General features: G+C 51.5%; 2 protein-coding genes across 2 annotated transcripts in view; both read left to right on the top strand.

Moving 5' to 3' along the window:
* SCHIP1 (schwannomin interacting protein 1) overlaps positions 1 to 19,921 on the top strand; it is a 192,738-nt gene that overhangs the window by 113,524 nt on the left and 59,293 nt on the right. The gene's annotated exons all lie outside the window — the stretch shown is intronic.
* LOC142361239 (uncharacterized) lies at positions 11,830 to 17,175 on the top strand. Its single transcript, XM_075420094.1, has 5 exons — positions 11,830 to 11,838; positions 12,362 to 12,469; positions 13,189 to 13,248; positions 13,333 to 13,498; positions 14,898 to 17,175. Exons 1-5 carry the CDS (start codon positions 11,830 to 11,832, stop codon positions 15,548 to 15,550), a joined length of 996 nt encoding a protein of 331 aa, XP_075276209.1. The 3' UTR covers positions 15,551 to 17,175.

Genomic DNA, 19,921 nt, shown 5'->3' with positions numbered 1-19,921 from the left:
CCTAGCTCGTATTTTGTGTCGTAGCTGTGGCAAAGATGGAGAGAAGAGCGCAAATTAAAAAGGGATGGCAGACAGGGCTGAAAATAGTACTGTGTATTTGTTCAGCTGGGGGCACGTGAGCATCCTCGTGGTGCTGCCGAGGTGCTCCAGTGGTAGGATGACGAGGGCTATGCACGCATGTGCCTTGCTTTTGCTTTTCAAGGACAATACAGCATCCAAGGGAGGGACAGCCCACCAGCCACCCACCGTTTTCAATGCTGCACCAGTTACACTTCTCCCAGCAAGGTCATGCAGTGTAAGGTTGAAAACAGCATCTGTGGATGGCAGCCCACCGGTATCGGAGTTCCCAGTGCTGCTGGTGCCAGAGCTGATGAACTGACATCACTGATGGTTATCCCTGATGTGTCTGTTGGCCATGAGGAGCTCCCAGCCCTTGGTGCATTGGCTTGGGAAGGCTCCATGCAGAGAGCTCTACGCAGATGGACCGCCAGCATAGGCAACATCATTCTCGAGGCACCAACCCAGGCTTTTACAGTTGCGATTCTCTGCCTTGTTTTGTTGTAACCCAATCATGGGATTTTTTTACATAAGCAGCCTTTGGTCCAGACACTTTTGATAATCCTGGGGTCACCCAACATGTATAACTTAGTAGTTGGTATTTGTTTGCCATGGAGTAAATAAAAGACCTGTAAAACTGTATAACATAATCTATAAAAACATTTTAATTAAGCTTAAACATCCTATAAAACAGACATAGCATTAACCACAGACAGAGTAGAAGTTGACATTGCTGGAAGTAATTGTGCAGCGCTGTTGGGCTTGTGCAACACTTGCTCCAAAACTTCAGTCACCTCTCCCTGAAATTCCCCATTGATTTAAAGAACTTCCTTTATTACCTGACAAGCTTCCTCATTCTCTGCATTTATTTTGATTTTGTAGAGCTTTCAGCCATGCCTTTATTGCTGCTGAGGAGTAAAATATCTGTTATAGCCAGAGCCATAAATCTCGCCTCTATCCGGGGACTATATCCTCCTGACTATACATCACTTTAGTTATTGCCAAAAAGTGCCATCGTATCACATTGCAAATTAGGGGGCCGAAAGACAGGGCTTTGCTGATTATGCCGATTATGTGTGTCTGAGGAAAATCCTTTACTCCCCAAACTCAGCTTAGACAGTTGGACAAAGTTCAGGGAGAAAATCAGAAATTGATGGTCGGTGATGGCCAGCTTGCCTTGGTTTTATCTGAGGATAAATCCTGGTAGGGGAAGGGGGGCTGCCAGCGCATCCCCTTGGGAGTGGGAGGGGGGGACCTGTGCTGCCCCGTGGGCTTTTGTCCCTCAACGGTGGGGGTTGGGTGCTCACACCCGGACAAACAGCTTGCGGAGACCTCATGCATGGACGACGCCGGCCATGAGAGCTCCTCCAAACCACGGGTAAATAATATCCAAGACTAAGCGGCACCTTTTCAATCACTGAAAAAATGGAAAAGTACCCAGCCGGTGTCCTTGGTGTAATGGTACCCACCAGGAGCAGCACTGGGGATGCTCCATCCCCATCCTGAACCCAGCTGCATCCCTGGGACCCACTTGCACCCTGCCGTGCTCCTATACCCCCTCTGAAACAGCAAGAGCCCGGAGCTCTTCATAACACCTCTCTCACAGAATCACAGAATGGTAGGGGTTGGAAGGGACCTCCATGGGTCATCTGGTCCAACCCTCCTGCCGAAGCAGGGTCACCTACAGCAGGCTGCAGAGGACCTTGTCCAGGCGGGTCTTGAATATCTCCAGAGAAGGAGACTCCACAGCCTCCCTGGGCAGCCTGGGCCAGGGCTCCGTCACCCTCAGAGGGAAGAAGTTCTTCCTCCTGTTCAGCTGGAACTTCCTCTGCTTCAATTTGTGCCCATTGCCCCTTGTCCTGTCGCTTGGCACTACTGAAACGAGTTTGGCCCCATCCTCTTGACACCCACCCTGCAGATATTTAGAGGCATTTCTAAGGTCCCCTCTCAGCCTTCTCTTCTCCAGGCTGAACAAACCCAGCTCCCTCAGCCTCTCCTCATAGGAGAGATGCTCCAGTCCCCTCATCATCCTCGTAGCCCTCTCTCTGTGATGGGATAGACCCAAGAGCCCGGGCAGGGCCATGGGAATACCTCCTGTTCGTGCCTGAGATGCTGCGAAAGCTGAGTCTCATCCGTCCCCTCGTGCGTGAGGAACAGCTTAATTCATGCAGGCTTTTAACAGGGCTGATTTCTAGACACCCCGTTGATATAAATGGAGATCAAAAGTACACTTTTAATGTGAAAATTGTAGTGAAACATATGTCTCTTGTAATGCTGGAAGTGTAGGAGAGAAAAAGCAGCTGTGCCGCTGGTGGCCAGAGCTTTGCTGGGTTCTCCTGGGCTCCCCCCCTTTCCTGCCCTCTTCTCTTGACTACAGTTACACAGCCCCATCCTTTAAGCCCTTCTTTTCTCTCTGGAACATTAGTAAAGAAATATGAATAAATTAAATGCAATATTAATTATTTACCGATCTGAAGTGCCTCTTCCTGCTTTTTCAGAACCCAGCATCCCCTTCTGCGGCACAGGTCTGCTTTATTTTTTAAATTATCTAACATTTCTTTCAATTTTTAATTCTCCCCCACTATTTAATAATTAAATGACCAACTTTGGCATGAATACCTTTTTCCAAGCTGTGCTGCAGGGCTTAGAGAGGCTTCAGACCAGCGGTGGAGCGGGTGAGGCAGTAGCCCAGCATCCCGCAGCTCTTGGTCTGATCCTGCCCCGGTGCAGGCGTCCCCTCTACCCTCAGCTGCCCAGCTGTAAAGTAACTTCTTATTTTACCCTGTTGGTGTGATTTTTCTGGTCACTCTGCTACTGCACGGACCTCCCCCAGTCTTTTTTTCTGTTGGTTCACCTTCTTCCCTTTCTCTTTTCTTATTTTACCTTTTGGGTTTCTCTGTCCTCCTGTTTGTCTTCTGTACCACTGCCATACCACATGAGTTTTTTTTAGTCTTTTTTTTGTGTGTGTGTGTGTTTTTAAGATCCTTTCACCCCCCTTTTTTACTGTTGACTCTACTCTTTCAGTGTGGTTTTCATTCTTGCTTTGCTTGGTGGTGTTTCCCACTAGCTGGCCATGCTGGAGGTACTTTGCAGCCAGTGTATGTTCTTGATGTTTCCATATTTTCAACAGCAGATGGACCTAGAATGCCAAATTCTGGGGTTTGTTTTCTTCAGTGTAGCTTGCTTTCATTTGATCAGGGTATAATTTGATCCTTGAAAATGAAAAAATTCTCTCTTGAATGACATTCCCCCCACCTTTTCTTAAACCCTTTAAGGAATTTCTTGCCCTGTATCTCTTCCCAGCAGGAATCCCCTGAGGCTTCAGCGCATCCCTCGGCATTGCAATGGTAAAAGATAACGTGGAGCAGGTATCTCTTAATATAGCATTTTTTTCTGAAGGAGGCTTGCAGGTAGTGGTTTGTCCACAGTTCTTGGATGCTCAGTTAACTCTAGATTTTACACATACCTACATGAAAGACTCGAAGCAGGGCGCTGAGGACACCTCTCCTGGGATCCCCTCTCTCCAAGTGTCAGCCTGAATTTCCTGTAAGGAAGCAGAGGATCCCAACATCTGCTGTTCAAACTTTAAAAGCTTCCTTTTAGTCCATTAAGAAAGAGGATTTTAGCATTCAAAACAGGCTTACCATTATCTAAGAGAATATTTTCCCCTGATGCGGATAAGATTTCCAAGCTTTGAGAAGGAAGAAGCGGATCATGACGACTCAAAATGCAAAAAGGCGGCAGCCAGCGCAGTGTTAGGAGACAATCTTTGAACGCTTTAGTAGTGGGTTGTCTTGGTTTTCTTTTATTTCCTTGGCCAGATTGGAGCATTAGAGAGAAGTATGTAGGTCTCAACACCACGCAAACACAAGTAATTCAAACCCCGGACAGATTTTTATCCTAGAAAGCTCCTTGGGAATCTTGCCTGCAGTGTATTAAAAGGGCAATTTTGCCTACTTTTTTCTATTTGTTTTTATAGCCTGCGCATCATAATGCTGCTGGGGTGCGGCTGGTGGCAGCGAGGAGGGGGGACCCGCCGGGAGGTCTCAAAGGGGGGAGCACCAGCCCCATCCAGCCTTGTTGCACCCCAGCTTCAGCCCCCCGCAGCCCTCGGGGCTCCTGAAAAACGTCACCCCTGAAGGCAGTCCCTGCCGAAATGCAAACATTTAAGGTGACGGATGAATCCCACACGAGCCCGACGCTCTGCAGTACCTGCGCCATTGAGTGGGCTGCGCACTTTAGCCATATCAAAGTATACTTTATTCATAAATTCAAATTATAGCCATTTACATACCAGATAACACGTAATTGCTGTTTAATACTTTTACGTCCTAATGCGGTTACAAAGGACAAAGAATTATTAGGATCTTTCTCCCATGATCTCTTTTGATGAAGAAAATATTAGCTGGGAGTTCTTGGCATTAATTCTGAAAGGCTGGTATTGATGGCTTACTGTAAGCCCAGCTTCAGCCGGCAGACGAGATATTTCAAAGCCCAAAGCAATACAAAGACATGAAAATGAAGTGACACTTAACATTTTTGAAAACAGCTGGAGAATGGCTCGGAGGAATAAAACCTGGCTTTACAAGTTAAATCTCCCAAGGCCTGGAAACGCTTAACCCCAGCCCATTTGTATTCAGCATCCCCGGGTTGGCGCTTCGCTTGCGATCAGAGAGGCAGGGGGGTGTTTTGCTAGTAGAGGATTATGTTGGTTTAGGATTGTTCTTTATTACCATTTTAGCAGAAAGCCTGACTTAGTTTTACAGAGTGGGCAGGAGGAGTGATTCAGTGTGAGCGCTCGGAGCATCCCCTCTCTTGGGAGGCAATGCTGCTGCCGTGCGCCTCAGGCATGGTCACCATACCCCCTGGCAGAGGTTGCAATGGAGATGACACGAAAATAAACAGGATGAGTATAATTAAGGGGCTGGGTTCCTCACTGCAGCACCAGCATCGCTGTCTGACCCGTGCTTTTCCCTCCTCCTGCTACCACAGGCTGCCTTCTTCCAACGCTTGGTCCGTTCCGTGCCACCCCTCACGACCGCTCTAAAGGTGCATTGCAGGCAGCAGCACGGCACCGAGCAACCCTAAAGCACAAAGATTTTGACCTAAAATTTTGATTATTGCCCGGCAAGGCTTTCGGAGCCTCCCCACCTGCTGCAGATGGCCAGGCAGGGTGCGGAGGTGCAAGGAACGGGGCGGCTGTACCCCTTGCTATAGGTTACACCCTACGAAATGTGTTTCCATGTGTGTATTCACACACATATCTTCACTTCTTGGCCTTACCAATTGGTAGCGTTAAGCTGTGACACAAATATTAAAGCTAGCAATGAAGCTGATTCAAGAGTAGCTAATTCATCAAGGCCAAGTAGAAGGTTTCATGGGTTTCCTTCACCCTGGCTGCACTTTTCACCCGAGTTCCTGCACGGCTGGTATCTTCTCTGGAGCTGCTCTGGCTTCTCTGGTGTGGTTCCTTGACATGGCATGCTGAAGAAAGACAAAAACTCTACCACCTCCTGCATGGACATATTGAAATAGGGAGTTTTCAGTGCTCCAGCCTGGACAGTGTCCTCCCACCACAGCCCAGGGGTGGGCTTGGGGCACCTCAGACCTGCAGCTCTGGTCTGGGGTCTGCCACACCATCGCTTCAGCTTTTTCAGTTTCTTGGAAGAAGAAATGCTGTTTCACATTATTGCATTTCTTTCTGATAAGACATTTAAAATGAAATTTCTGATTAATCTCAGCCTGACATGTCAAGGTCTGAATAGATTCCTAAAATATTTTATGCTTGAGGAATTAAACTGATCTCTTTGAGTGTAACCTCGGGGAAGGCAATTTGAAAGGGGGGTTATGAAGCGATACCCATCTTTCAGAGGTGACTACTGTCTATCAAGCTCCTGGAGTCTAATTAAAATGAATGATTGAGCTGTTATTGCCTGAACAGTCATGCTGACACTGTACTCTTCTGGAATTGCTTTCTCCCAGTCGCCATTATTTCATGGACTGGGGGCCAGTGACTGGGACAAGCACTAAAAGACCCTCATGGTACCAGGGGGCCATGACCAGTACTGGCCAGCCAAGGCAGCCCCAGCAGAGGAGGAAGAGGAGGCAGCACGAGAGGCTTTGCAGGCTGGGCAGCCCCCTTCAAACAGCACAAAATTCTGGGTGCATAGCAACCGGCACTGTCTGTCGGGCTAATGAACCACCGAGGGGATTTGTAAAGGAGCCATTACTCTAGCAGGTCAAAGCATTTTTTTTTTTTTTTTTTTAAATGCCTGAATATCAGTTTTCATCACAAGCCATTATTGCCAGCTAATAACTTGAGCAAATAATTGATCTGTCTTTCGAGGAGCTTTTTTCCAGGCATCTTGGGATGCCGTGTGAAAGTGAAGCTAGAAACCTCAAAGAGAGTTGATGCCACAGGAAAACCATGTTATAAAAACTGAAGAAGGGAAGGTGGCAGAGGAAGGATGCGAGGGACGGGTACACCAGAGCAGCCCAGCCACGACAGAATGGGTGCGGATGGAGGCACTGCCCAGCGCTGCCGTGGTGCTTACGCCTTTTTACTATTGGGAGCGGCGTCTGGTTTGTGCGGTCTCACATCTGATTACAGACGTGCAGACTGGATATTGCATGGTCTCCATTGGTGGTCTTGTTCCTTCTGCTGGTTGCTGCCTGCAGGCTGTGGAGCACGATGGATGGGCTTCGCTGTGAATGCCTCCGCTTGCCACAGTCCATGTCGCTGTTGAATTTCCCGGGAACAGGAGCTGCTCCCACCCAGAGTCCCACAGGACAAGGGGCAATGGGCACAAACTGAAGCAGAGGAAGTTCCAGCTGAACATGAGGAAGAACTTCTTCCCTCTGAGGGTGACGGAGCCCTGGCCCAGGCTGCCCAGGGAGGCTGTGGAGTCTCCTTCTCTGGAGATATTCCAGCCCTGCCTGGAAGCGGTGCTGTGCAGCCTGCTCTGGGTGACCCTGCTTCGGCAGGGGGCTGGGCTGGGTGACCCACAGAGGTCCCTTCCAACCCCTCACATTCTGTGATTCTGTGTTACAGGAATGGGCTCGCTAGACCCAGCAGTGCCGAGCGTATCATGGCTGTCTCTGGTACCTGTTTGCATAACCTTATCTTAAAGCTGCAAACGTGTCCGTGAAGGACCTGGCCCTAGAGCTACCCCTGTCTCTTTGAATTCAGCAGGTTCTATGTCAGATCAGGACTGTTAAGTAAATCTCTTCCAAATATACATCAAGGGAGTAAACAAAGAACCATTATAGCGGCATATTTAAAAGGCTGCCTCACTAAAAACAACGTGCTACTGTGAACCACAGTCAACCAGAAATAAATGGAAGCGTATAAACAGAGCTTGCAATAAATGTTAATGCATTTTAATCTGCTCTACTACCTACCTGCCAATTAAATTTCACAATACACTTGTAATAATGAAATAAAACACAGCAATAAAAGTATACAGCAGAGTTAACCCCTGAATCTCTGACAGACGGAGGTAGGGGAAGAACTTACCCTCTTGGACCTGGAAAAGATTTAACAGGGTTGAGCCCATGGCTGTGCAAGGAGACAGCCATGCAGAACTAAACTTTCTGAGCAAATTATATATTTTTTAATTACAAAATTGTTATTACTGGATCCTAAATGCCTAAAATGGATGCAAAAAACAACTGCCAACTTTGAAATCTCTGGGGAGCTGCATAATGACTGGTGCTAATTATATAGTTACAACACGAGCTGAGCAAGCAAACTGAGAAGGCAAAATTTTAAGTAAATAAAAATGACAGTGGGATTTAATTAAAACAGACGGAACTGCGTGAAACCTGTGAACTTTATGTAGCTGCTTGTTCTTGCCAATACCACGTGTGACGGAGAGAGGCTGGGAAGGCAGCGATAGCAAGATATGAGGGTTTTGTCCATCTTCTGTACCCCCTTCCCTTAAACATGAGCAGCAAACGCTGAGAAGCGGATGGCAAGGAGCCCTGGAGCAGGCGCTGCTGCACAGAGCTGCTGGTCCCCGGGTCCTCGGCAGCGGGATGGGAGCAGGTGACGGTGCTGGAGATGCCATGGCTTGGCCTTGGTTGGACTGAAGGCAGGAGAAAACAGCCACTGTCCCCTCACGCGGGTGGGCACAACAGCTTTCCAAATGGTTTCCAGCAAAAATCGTGACTTATTTCTGGGTGACTTTGTATTGCAAATTGTGCAGAATTTAATTCTCTAACAGAAAGTTTCTGTAGCTCTGGGGATAATGCCGTAAAATGCTCCTGGGGTGCATGTGACCCCAGCAGCTGGACCTCCTCAAGTTATCATCCCCTTGATGCAGAAGCGATGTCCCCTGGGCCGTGCTGCCTTTCTCCCACGGCTCGGGGGTTGCCAGGTCTACCAGCCCCATGAACGATGGCGTGGGGTTTGGATGTGTGTTGCCAGAGGTGCCCATGCTCACAGGGTGGTAGGTGTGGGTGTGCATGGCTCTGGACACACAGTGCCTGCTCCTGGGGATGGCTTGGCATCCCACACCTTTCTGCTGCCTCCTGCGTGTCTGCCATCCTTTCTTTCCCCCATCTCTGCACATGAAAGCTGAGGGATGGATGGCGTGGAAGATGGAAAGGCTCTGTGGAGCAGATGGTCTGTGCGCGGCTCCACGTCCTTCGAGCTAACGTCAGGAAACCCATCTCTGCTTTGGTGAAGAGCAGTGAGCATGGAGATGGAGAGAGGCAGTAACCACCCACGTACCATGCTGGTGAGATGAGCAGCTTCTTGCAAAGGCGAGGCCAAATGTACTGCCCAGGTGTCTTCTGGACAACAGCCAGACCTTTTTCTTCTTTGCCTTTATCTGAAGCATTAGTGATGGGTGAGAGTGAGGACCCAAGCACCAGCTGCTTGGGACCACAGGGTGAGGGAAGATGGGGGAGTTTTGGGTTGTGTTTGAGATGGCGTGAAGAAGGAAGAGAAGTAGGAAGAACTGCTGGTCTGGGGCCCAGTGAGGAATATACCCTGGGTGAGATGGTGAGGACCACGGCAGGGAGAGGGGACCATGGGGAGGTGAAGCAGCATCTACTTGTGTGCTGGGCACAGCATCCCAGTGTCTAACCTACCCTGCTGGTTTTAACACCAGACCCTTGGGGTGAAACGATTGCATTAGAACTGCAGAAGTGAATATACATTATCTCAAGGCTGCCTCTTGTTCTTTGAGAAGGTTTCCACCTCTCCCTTGCCCCGTTCCCCGTGTCTCTGCACCTCTCCAGCCCCAGACACAAGCTGGCGCTCAGGCAAAGGATGCTGTTGGCTTTTTCCCAGTGTGTCTTGCCCAAGTTGCAGCTTTCCTAGCCCTAAAACATCTCCACACCTGAACATTTTGCTGATGGGGGAATTGTGTTGGTACAGCACTGCCTCGCTCCCGGGAAGCAGCATCAGCCTGGAACACAGCGCTTCCCAGCCAGGCGCAATCAGCACATTCACAGCCTTTCTTTGGGTGACTTTCATCCTCTTTCACTATTCCAAATTTTGCACAGGCTCCTCATTACCCTGCCGGTTAATAGCAGCTTCAAATGCAAATCCGACAACACACGGGTGAAATTGTGGTGCAGAAAGGAGCCGGGCTCCTGCGCCTGCCTCGAGTGCCTCGTCCCACGGCCGCAGAGGCAGGAGCAGCCCTGCAGCTTCCAGCAAAGGGAGGCAGAGATATTTAGCTGGTTTCTAAACTCTGTGGGTATTGTAGTTCTTGCCCAAAATAGGTACTGAGGGGCTCCTGAGTGCAGCAGCGTTTGGGTTTGCAGGTGCTGCTACACCGAGCCCGGCAGACATGGGAGCTCCCCCAGCACCCAAGGGGTCCAGGAGGCTTCACGCCGCTGAATCCGTGCAATTATTACTTCGTTATTATTCTTCTAATTCAGTACCTTGAGTATCTCCTCAGCCCCAATCCACAGGACATCCTCCTGTCCCCCGGCTGCTCTGCTCGGCAGAACCACATGGCTGCAGGAGGGAATTGCTGCCACTGCTCTCCGGCACGGCAGCTCCCCGGCCATGCTTGATGGCATCTTCAGGACTCTGGCTATGAAAATAATTTGCGGTCTGCCACAAGCCAGTTGTATGTTATTTGCACTATGAGATCAGTTCAGGAGCCCGCAGCGTCCCAGGGGAGGAGGATGCGATATTTTGGACCCAACAAGGTGTGCTGCACCCAGCACCAGGCTGGGAGGGATGCAGAGTGCTCAGCCTCTCTGGTGGGGGGCACCTAAGCCGGGGGGAAAGCATACCAGGGCTGGGCTGGACTTTTGTACAGACTCTTCCCCCAGCTACAGCTCTGCTGCCTGCAACCCGTGCCCAGCCCATCGCTCCCTCCTTGCTTCAGGCACTGCGACAGGCTCGCAGGCAACATGGGCTTCGTGCTCGGTGCGGGTGGCTGGGAAGGCAACGTGCTGTTAGCTGCTCAAGTGAATATTTTGGAGGATGTGAGCACTTGCTGAGATGTATTCAAAGGATGGGTATGGGGAGAGGATGATGGCGCCAGAATCAAGACAAACTTCTTAGCTGCAGAGACGTGTGTGTTTGTGCTCCACTCTTAAGGAATTAGTGGAAACCTATCATAGGAAGTCCTAATCCCGTACTGGAAAGGGAGGATTAAGAGACCCAAAGGATCGCTGCCGTTCGAGCCGGCCGTGCCCGTCACCCAGGCAGGGCCGTGGGTGCTCTGCACCTTGGCTGCAGGCACGGGGTCTCCAGTTTGTACCCAGTTCGTCCCTGGACCCTGAGTCTCCCCACGGCCATGGCAGCTGCCAGCCCAGGAAATGCCTGTACTCATACTTTACATGTAGGTCACTAACTTGTCAGAACCATTAGGTGAAAGGTATTAGGTGCATGCTAGGAAATACTGGAATATGTAATATCTCAGTAGGTCTGGTGCTAGCGAGAGAGAAATGAGGCAGCGCAACTACCACTCGAGTTTAAATTGAGGATTCAAGTTTAAAACCCTTTAGCTGGGGGAACAAGCTTTGCAGTTTGTGCATACCTAACACCTGAAGTTCTTTGTCAGCTCTACCTGGAGCCCAAAAACACTAGGCTGTGTACCAAAATGCTTTGTATTTTATTATATCTTATGTTTTAAACTTCTAGCACATTGTGAACAGTTTATTAATTCTGTCTCACAGCACCTAGTGAGCCAGGGACAAACTGGTCCTGTCTAATGGGACGGAAGATCTGAGGCAAGAGAAACAGATTTTTCCGAACACATAGGCAGTCAACCAACGACAAGGTTCTCCTCCCTACTTCCCACTTTTAAAATCAGGGCACAGCTCCCAGCCATACTGGTTAAAAATTATTTCTCAGTTCACAATCGGTGATTTCAAAAATCCCACTAAACTCTGAGAAAGAGTTTCCTGGAGTTTTGAATCCTGGAACCGGCTCCTGCTCAAGCCAAGGACAGAAAGTGCAGCTTTGCACCCTCAGCCATAGTAGAAGCCCAGTGTAAATAGCTGCAACAGTCGCTTCTCCGCAAAAAACCCCGCAATAATTTAGCTGTTGGCAAATGCACAGTAATTTGCAGTAACTGCCATACAACTATGGGCTGGAGCAGGCAGCCAACGCTTGAGTAGCTTAAATAAAATATGAACTGCCAGTATTGGCACAGGGCAGAGCAGTCCCGGCTAGAGGTCAGGCACGCTGCCACGGCGAGGACGGGTCCCGGTCCCGGCCACCCACCCGGCTCCCACCACCCCGCCGCCTCTGGCTGCACAAAATCAGCAGTTGGCTGGTTGTCAGCTGGAAGATAAGACATGGCCGCAGTAAAATGGGGGCGTAGAAAAGCTCCACAAACCCATCTGTGGGGCAGGAGGCTGCAAGGGTGCAAGTGCCCATCTGCCTTGGGCATCGCAGTGCTGAACAGTTCAGGTTCCCGCCGCATTTGTGTTATAAAACCAGTTATGGTGCCTATGTAAAATCCATAAACAAGGGAATTTTGTTGAAATTGTTGGGTTATATCTGTTCTCATCTCAGCTAGAGTGGAGCTGCAGCAGCCCATGCATCTCGCACCTGGGATGCTGGGGGTGCCTGGGGCTGGGGCAGCAGCCAAGCGCCCTTCACCCTTCACGTACGCAGCCCAGGCTTAGCAACAAGCCCACCTCCAGCACAGCAAATAATTGAAGAGCCGACGAAAGCAATGAGTTCAGGCTGCGATTTTATTTGCAGGAGTTCCCCGCTGCTGAAATGTCACTTCCCTCTTCAGATAACAGGGCAGAAATTTCAGCCTTGAGCCGAGAGAAGCGTTCGCCTCCCGGAGACCGGCTAATTGCTCCGTCCGACTTTTAGTTAATAAGCGTTGCCCGTGGGGGAGAGCGGACCCATCGGACCCGGGGCTTGGCCGCTGCAGCGAAGCTTCAGGCACCCAGGGTTCCAGTTGGGCTCTGTGAGGAAGGGGTGAGGATTCTGCCGGCGGTTTAATTAATTTCCAGACTCCAGGGCAAGTTTGGGATCACCACAAACCACATCACCGGGAAAAGCTCCTGGTGTGAGCCGGAGGGAGCAGAGCCTGGCCTGGCCGCCATCCTCAGGAATGCCACGATTTGCTGTCTGCCTTACTTAAAAAGGATGAAAACACACGCTTTTATAGAGTTCACAGCACGGTTACCTTCCTCGTTTTCATTTTTTTCTCGTGATGCTGGAAGCCTACCCTGCCTGCCGTCACCGGGCAGGCTCGCAAGCTGGGAAACGCTGCCAAAGCGTGAGCTCCAGACGTGGTTCGTACTGCTTCAGCTAGAACCAGCCGGCGCTGTCCCTGCTCCCGGAGCTCTTCCAGTGGTATTTCCCACCGGCACGGGCGTGCGTTAGGATGGAGATATTTTTTTTATTATTGTTTATTTAGTAAAGCAGATGAATGCTAACTAATCTAGCCACGACTGCGTCATTTTGAAAGTGGCGAGTTGCGTAGGAGAAAAGATAGAAGTCCAAAAGGATAAAAAGCCATGACATATTAATGACTGGAAATGTACACTGGCGCTGGCAGAACAGAAAGTATTATGAATAATTCAATGGAGACAGGATTTCCCTCGCAAGGTCGAGGCGGGTAAAAGGGAAGGCTTTTGGAAAGAGCAGCATCACATCCTCCCGGCGCTGCTGAGAGATCTCCGTCCACCCAGAGGGTGAAGACGAGTTCCGGCATCGTCTGGTCATTGGGAGAGGAGATTATATTGGAAGCGGTTGGCACCGCGGCTCCTTCGGCGGGACGTGACAGCTGCTGGGAAGAGTTAAGCCGGAATCTTTGATGCCAAACGAATTAATAGTCTGTTTTTCAACTCGACCAGCAAGTCCCAGAGGAATGGCCACTGGCGGGCAGGGGAAGGAGGGAGCGGAGCCGTAGGCAGCCGGCGCGGGGCTCTGCCTGGCCCGACGAGCGCTGGGATCTCTCACAAAATGGCTTGAACGAGGAGCCCGGGCTGGAAGATGAACGTGAGTACGCCGCAGATCGGATGCTTTCAGGCTGCGCTCTGCTTCCACGCTGGTCTCTTTCTTTTCCTTTAGCTACCTCTGTAGAAAGACAGTGTGGGAGAAAAATGCTTTAAATAACCCCCAGTCCGAACGCCTGCGAGTGCGACTGCCCGTCTGGCTCGCCGCCTGACAGATAGCGTCGCAAACCGTAATGCGGTCGGGAAATCAGGACTTGAACCCTTTTGCTACGGTGTGGGTACAGGCGAAAAAAAAAACCCGCACCTCGCCTGAACGAGCTCAGACGCGGCTGGATTTCCGCTGGCGCTGGGGAGAAAGCGAAAGGGTAGCGAGGGACTTCGGTGTTTCCGATTTCAGTCCCCAGCTCAGCCTGAGCCCATCTCTTGCTGCTTTTCAGCGTGGAGGTATTTCAGGCCAACCTACTGGATCCTTGAGAGAGATCCTATTTCATCCTAAGTCAATATTTTTAACCATAACCTGATTTATTTGATGATTTTTACGCAGGCTGCTTTTTTCTTAAAGCGTATATCAAGGGCAGCCGGCAGGTTTCTGGGTGTGACCTTAAGCTAGCTTGTGCCTCTGGAGATTTTAAAGGAAATCATTCCAGCACCATTTTTAAGCTGCAGTCGTTTGTGGGTGTAAGCAGGACCCTGCAAGCACCGAATTGCCTCACGGGAGCCTTTGGGGACTTGGACACCTCATTGCAACACATTCTGCTCGGCCAGGCAAAAACCCACCCGTGATTCCCAAGCACGAGGGGCTGCAGATCTGGGAGTTATTTTGGGTGTTTGGGCTGTGTTTGTGACTCAGCATCTTCAAACAAGCAGCTGCCCCAGTGGTAGGCGCGCAAAGAGGAGCGGGAGGCAGGCAGGAGCCCAGGGTCAGGGTCCGCGGGGCTCCCGGGGGGCTGGCAGGGTGCGCAGCCCCTCCGTGGCACAGCCCCGGCTCCAGGGGTCCCTCCCGGTGTCTCTCACGGGGGGCTCTGGCTTCAGACGCTGCTCTGCATCAGGGGGGAAGGAGGGAGCCTTTGGGTGCATACGCCGTACGCGGGGACGGGCAGAGCAATGAGCCCTGCCTGGAAGAGGGGGGGTCCACCCCAGGTTTGGGGGGTGCTGGGCAGGCAGGTCCCCACCCCCCCTCTCCTCTGCGTCTGTTTTAAACAGGTTTTGGCACAGTCCGCATTTGGTAGCAAGTTAATAATGCTCAGGGCTCTTCAAAATAAAACTAAGTTGGGTCTTTGCTGTCTCAGGGGGGGCCACAGCTTCAGAGCAGCTGAGGTCCCATGGGAGAATATGGTGCATGGGTACTGCTGGCCATGCTGCCGAGAGCCACAGGAGCGAGATTTAATTCGTTTTAATGACTCAGACAAGACATGTTCACGTAACCACTCTCTCGGTAACAGCTGGACCATTTCGAGTGAAATTCATGATTGGAAAACTTGGCTTCAGTCTCGCTCACGGGGAAAATGATTCTGCCTGTGCCCTGCACCGCTGGCCTCTGCCCGGCCTGGGGAAGCCAGCAGGAGCCCCCGGCATGGCCGGCTCTCCACGAGTGGGGAAAATTAGAATAATTCATGTGGAGAGGAGAGAAAAAGGCCCTTCGAGACTGAGACCTGGCAGGACTGCGCGTGGAGGACAAGTGATGCTGGAGGAGCAGCGATGCTGGAGCTGTGCACGGAGGAGAAGCGATGCTGGAGCTGTGCACGGAGGAAAAGTGATGCTGGAGTTGTGCATGGAGGAGAAGCGATGCTGGAGCTGTGCATGGAGGAGAAGCGATGCTGGAGCTGTGCTTGGAGGAGAAGCGATGCTGGAGCTGTGCACGGAGGAGAAGCGATGCTGGAGCTGTGCATGGAGGAGAAGCGATGCTGGAGCTGTGCATGGAGGAGAAGCGATGCTGGAGCTGTGCATGGAGGAGAAGCGATGCTGGAGCTGTGCATGGAGGAGAAGTGATGCTGGAGCTGTGCGCAGAGGGGAAGCGATTATGTACTTACCTTCTGCCTGGAACAATCGCACGTGCCCCGAGGAAGCAGCCTGCACGTCGCTCCTCCGCGCGTGATCTCTGGAAAGCTGGGCACACAACCTGCAGAATCACAGGGGGTTCCTGGGCTGTGCCTAGGCAAAAGCCCACAGCGTTGAGGCTGCGAAGCCGAGCTCTGGTCCTGAGTCCCTGCAAACCTGCTGCGCACCCTGGGGAAAGGGCATTTCTCAGGATGCTGACAGCACCACTTGTCTCTGCTCCTGCCTTGTTCCTTTTTCCAGACATAAGGGTGTGAGGAACTGATGTTTGCCAAGCGTTTTCTAGAGCGGGAGAGCTGCAGAAAGGGACGGCTCCTCAGCCGTGCTCAGCATCCCTTGGCGATGTTCTGCAGGTCCCCCGGGGCAGAACACCGATGCTACTGCCGAGGATATCGTGCCTAGGGTGGAGAGGAAGAAGATGCGATGCTTCCTCCGCCCGAGCCGAGAGCCAGCCCCGCTGCCAGCCCTGGCTCAGCCCCACAGGAGCTGTGTCGGGGTGGGAGGCGGGCGATGCTCCTGCATCCACCCCAGCCCTGCAGACCCGGTCTGTCCGGAGGCATTCATAACCACGGCAGAAATGGAAAGGAGCCGGCTGTGAAAGTCATTCCTAATCGGATCTGTAGGCAGCTACCACTGTCCGCCTCTGCCCTCCTGGAATGGGATCCCGAGGAGCAACTGCGCTTACAACCACGCTACTAAGCTTATACTCTTCAAATGGGTAGAGCCCAGTGTCGTGTGCTGTCTGTCTGTCCGTCCTGCCTCAGCCTTGAAGGAGTTTTTCCCTCTAACCTGGCAAGAGTTATTTTAATTTTCTCTATCCCCCAGCATCCGAGAGCTTCACGCTTACGAATTCCCATTCAATTAATAGCTCCCCTAATCTCCTTCTGAGGCTAATCTCTCTCCAATTGTGTTGCAACGTAAGAATTACACGCTTTTTGTCCAATGAATGCGGTAAAGGGATGAAGCTGCCGGCGTGAGGAGCTGCAGGTGGAGCTGCCCTGGGCACGCGTCCTGCCCACGCTCCTGCATTGGGCCGATTTTTCTCGCAAAGCCTCTGGGCATGGGAAATATGGGAAAAGCAGCTTCTGGAAAGAAGAGATTTCTCTGACCATCCTCACAGGGCATCTGCATCGTCAGACCCGGGCAGCCGGGAGCGATCCCCTTCACTGCAGCAAACCCTGCGCTGTCTGAATTGCGCTTTCCTGGGCGCCAACAATATTCCCATTGACCTCTGCCCAAAGAGCTGCAGAACACCTGAAGCAGAAGAAGGAAAGCTCTTCTCCCGCGGTGTGTAACCATCTTGAGCTCTCTTAAATGGCATCTGGGACAAAGCACGCTATTTTTAAGCATCGTGTCCCTTTAGAGACACACACAATTTTTTCTGGCAGGCCGGTGGAAGGCACTGGTTTGTGCCTACTGAAGCAAATCCCTGTTCAACGCAGCCGGCCTCTTTTGTCTTAAGTACAGCCTCGTTACTTACAGGCTTTCACTGTTAAATGGAAAATCTATCAAGTGTGTTAAAACTTCTGAGTTATTGAAGAAGCAGAATGACAAGAGCACCCAGGGCGCAGGGCAGGGTGAGAGCGGCTGGGTGGCAGCCGGGGGGGTGCGATGGGTCTGTCTCCCCGTTTGGGCTGCAGGGAGGGAGTGGAGGATGCTGCCGCTCCAGTCCTGTCTCATCCTGTGTCTGTTTAGGGGAGGCTTCTTGATTCTTCTCAGAAGGAAAACCATTGAAAACTACTAAATTCTCTGTTTAAAACAAGCAAACAAGATTTTCCTTGGAGAGCAGTGCAACTTTGAGACCACAGAAATCAAATTCACGCAAACCAAGGTACTCTGCAACCCTCTGTTTGAAGGAATAATTGTAGATTAAATGTCAGCTTGGAAAAGCGACAAGGGCTAGCTTCCGATTTCAAACTCCTCTCAAAGTAGAAGCAATGCTCAGGCTGTGCTTTGTGGAGTGTTTGATGCTGTGGATGGGAAAGGGATTCGGTTTGGGGGGCAAAGGGAAAGCTGAGCTCCAGGCGCACGGCCGGCTCGCGGGGCAGAGGGAACACCCCGGGGCCATTTCCAGACCTGCCTGCCCCAGGGAAAAGCAGCCTTGAGCTGTCAGGAGCATGTCCCTGGTTTCTGGGGGTGTCTGTGGTGAGCCCTAGCAAGAGCAGAGGCACTGGGGACCGGTCCTGGTCACTCTGGGGTGGCCGGAGGGGTCCATCCTCCATCGCGGGGATGGTGCTGATTCAGTGCCACTTTCAGGGCTATTTGAGGACATCTCCTTTCTCCCAGCCCAAGCAGCCGTGCAGTAAGCATGCTCAGTTCTCCCTCCCTCCCATAATTAATAACAAAACCTCCGATGAGGCTTAGCGGCTGGTGTTAATTGGAGCGCAGCACGGGCGATGGCAGCCGGCGCCAGCCCCGCTAAGAGGATTATTCACTTTCTGTTTCACCGACTTCCAGTTCCAGCGGGAAAACCACCAGCATGAGGCCATTGCTGAAGCCTGGGCTGCAGTATGAGCCATAGGGACATAAAAATCCACAGCAGTGATGTGCTACACTGCCCTACCCTTTATACAGTCTGGGTCGGTCTTGGGAGTTAACTTCAGGTTTTTTCTGCCATATAATGTCGGATCAGGCTTTACGCTGCTGAAAGGTACGTCTGTGCCGTAGCTCTGCTACCCGGCCTTCTTGCAGAGGAATGCAAATGTTGGTCCCATGCTTTCTTGCAGCACAGTCAGAAATACCCAACCCACCCGCTTTGCAGTTTAGGAATAGCTGGAGATGGAGTTTCTGCCTTGCGAGCGTTCTGTAGAATAAAGAGATAAAGCTCTCAAGAGCTGGATTAAATCTACCACTTCTTCTGAACTCCTGTACTCGGTATGTTGATTATTAAGGCATTTAAATAGATATAGTTGGTTTCTCCAAGATACTATCCTGGAATGACTGTAAGAAACGAAATCTGCCATCTGTTTGGGAGCCAGCCTCTCCTACCAGACACAGCATAACCCTAATGCCAGTTGCTGAGCCGAAATACCAGCACCTGTATCCTGGGTTTCGCTCTACACCTTGAGGCCTTGCTGGGATCAGCAGCAGGGAGAGATGCCTCCAGGAATAACATCTCTTTCCATCATACTGAGAGCTTTTCTTTGCTTGGGTTGGGGAATACCAAGAGCTTATGTCAGTGGTTGTCCTCTTCATGGCTGCAGGCAGGAGACTTTCTCCTGCCCCTTGGACTCAGATGAAGTAGTAAGAACTGAACTGCTTGTCACCATGCCTTATGCAGGAGGCAGCATGCCGTTGAGTGTCCACAGCATGTGTTGGCCATGGCAGTCCCCCCTGCACATCTCATTCTCGCAGCCTCTGGCTCCCGGGACCGGAGAGGATTTGCTTTCCCATCCCAGCGCAGGCGAGCTCAGAGCTCACACTCAGCCCCACGACCTGCCAGAGCGACGGCCTAAAGACCTTGAAACTGTCCCTGCCTGCCAGTAATTCAGCTTTTTAGCATGTACCATGTTATTCCCTCTGGGATGACGTAGATCAGCCTTGTCCCGTCCCGCTGCGTCGTGCCAGTGTGTCACTGGTGAGTGAGCAGCAGGAGCTGGTGGTGACACCGCTTTACGCCCAGAGCTTTGCCTAAGTGGGTTACAGCCTGAGACTAGCCAGCAATCCCGCTGTTTAAATAGTGCATGCATCGGAAATAGATCTTTTCTCTCAAGTAATAGGTCATGGCAATTTGCTTGCTATTTTTTGCTGTCCTACCCTGGCATTTGTGCGCCGAGTTCAGCAGCATCCCTCTGACCTGCTGCTGCGTAATGAGAGCTTTCAGAATTAGACCTGCTTTGTTGTCAGTTTTTGGGGGAGGCGGGGGGAAAGCACGTTTCTCTGTCCCTGCAAACGGCGGGGGCCTTTCTGCCGTGGAAATGGCTTTGGCCTGATGCCGCACGCAAGGAGAGACGTGGGGAGGATGCTCTGTCCGGGCAGGGCAGCAGTCCCATGGGCACCTGGGACCCCCCAACCCCCCCCCCAGCCTTCAGCCCCACTTATGAGAGCTTACCATTCCTCAGCCTTGTTAAACTCCCTTTGGCAAGAGTTTCTGTACCCATCCTCTGCGACGGAAAACGGCTTTGCAGGGCCAGAGGGAGCAGGGACTGTTGCTAGCCAGGTCCTCTCTGCTGTCACCAGTGCTGGCAACTTCCCTGCACGCTTTCCCGTGCCCCGTAGATGCTTGCAGGTGATGCTTTCACCCTGTAAAATGTGCAAAGGTTTGTTTCAGCTGCTAAATTCAGCCTCAAAGCCAGCCCTCATTTCACATGGCATTTACCCAACCGCCCACAGAGCGAGCCCGCAGTGGGACAGAGCCGGCTTCCCTCCCACCAGCACCAGTAAAGGAGATTATCCCTGAGCCTTCCCCAGG

This window comes from Opisthocomus hoazin, chromosome 4 (assembly GCF_030867145.1).
Source record: "Opisthocomus hoazin isolate bOpiHoa1 chromosome 4, bOpiHoa1.hap1, whole genome shotgun sequence".
NCBI classification, from domain to species: domain Eukaryota; kingdom Metazoa; phylum Chordata; class Aves; order Opisthocomiformes; family Opisthocomidae; genus Opisthocomus; species Opisthocomus hoazin.
Note: the sequence above shows the minus strand (reverse complement) of the source record. Positions and strands in the feature narration are given on the sequence as shown.

Coding starts and splice junctions, on each gene's coding strand:
- LOC142361239 (XM_075420094.1), top strand. Junction 12,470..13,188: donor TTGGGCTCTGTGAGGAAGGG/GTGAGGATTCTG, acceptor CCGTCCACCCAG/AGGGTGAAGACGAGTTCCGG. Junction 13,499..14,897: donor GCCCGGGCTGGAAGATGAAC/GTGAGTACGCCG, acceptor TCTCGGTAACAG/CTGGACCATTTCGAGTGAAA.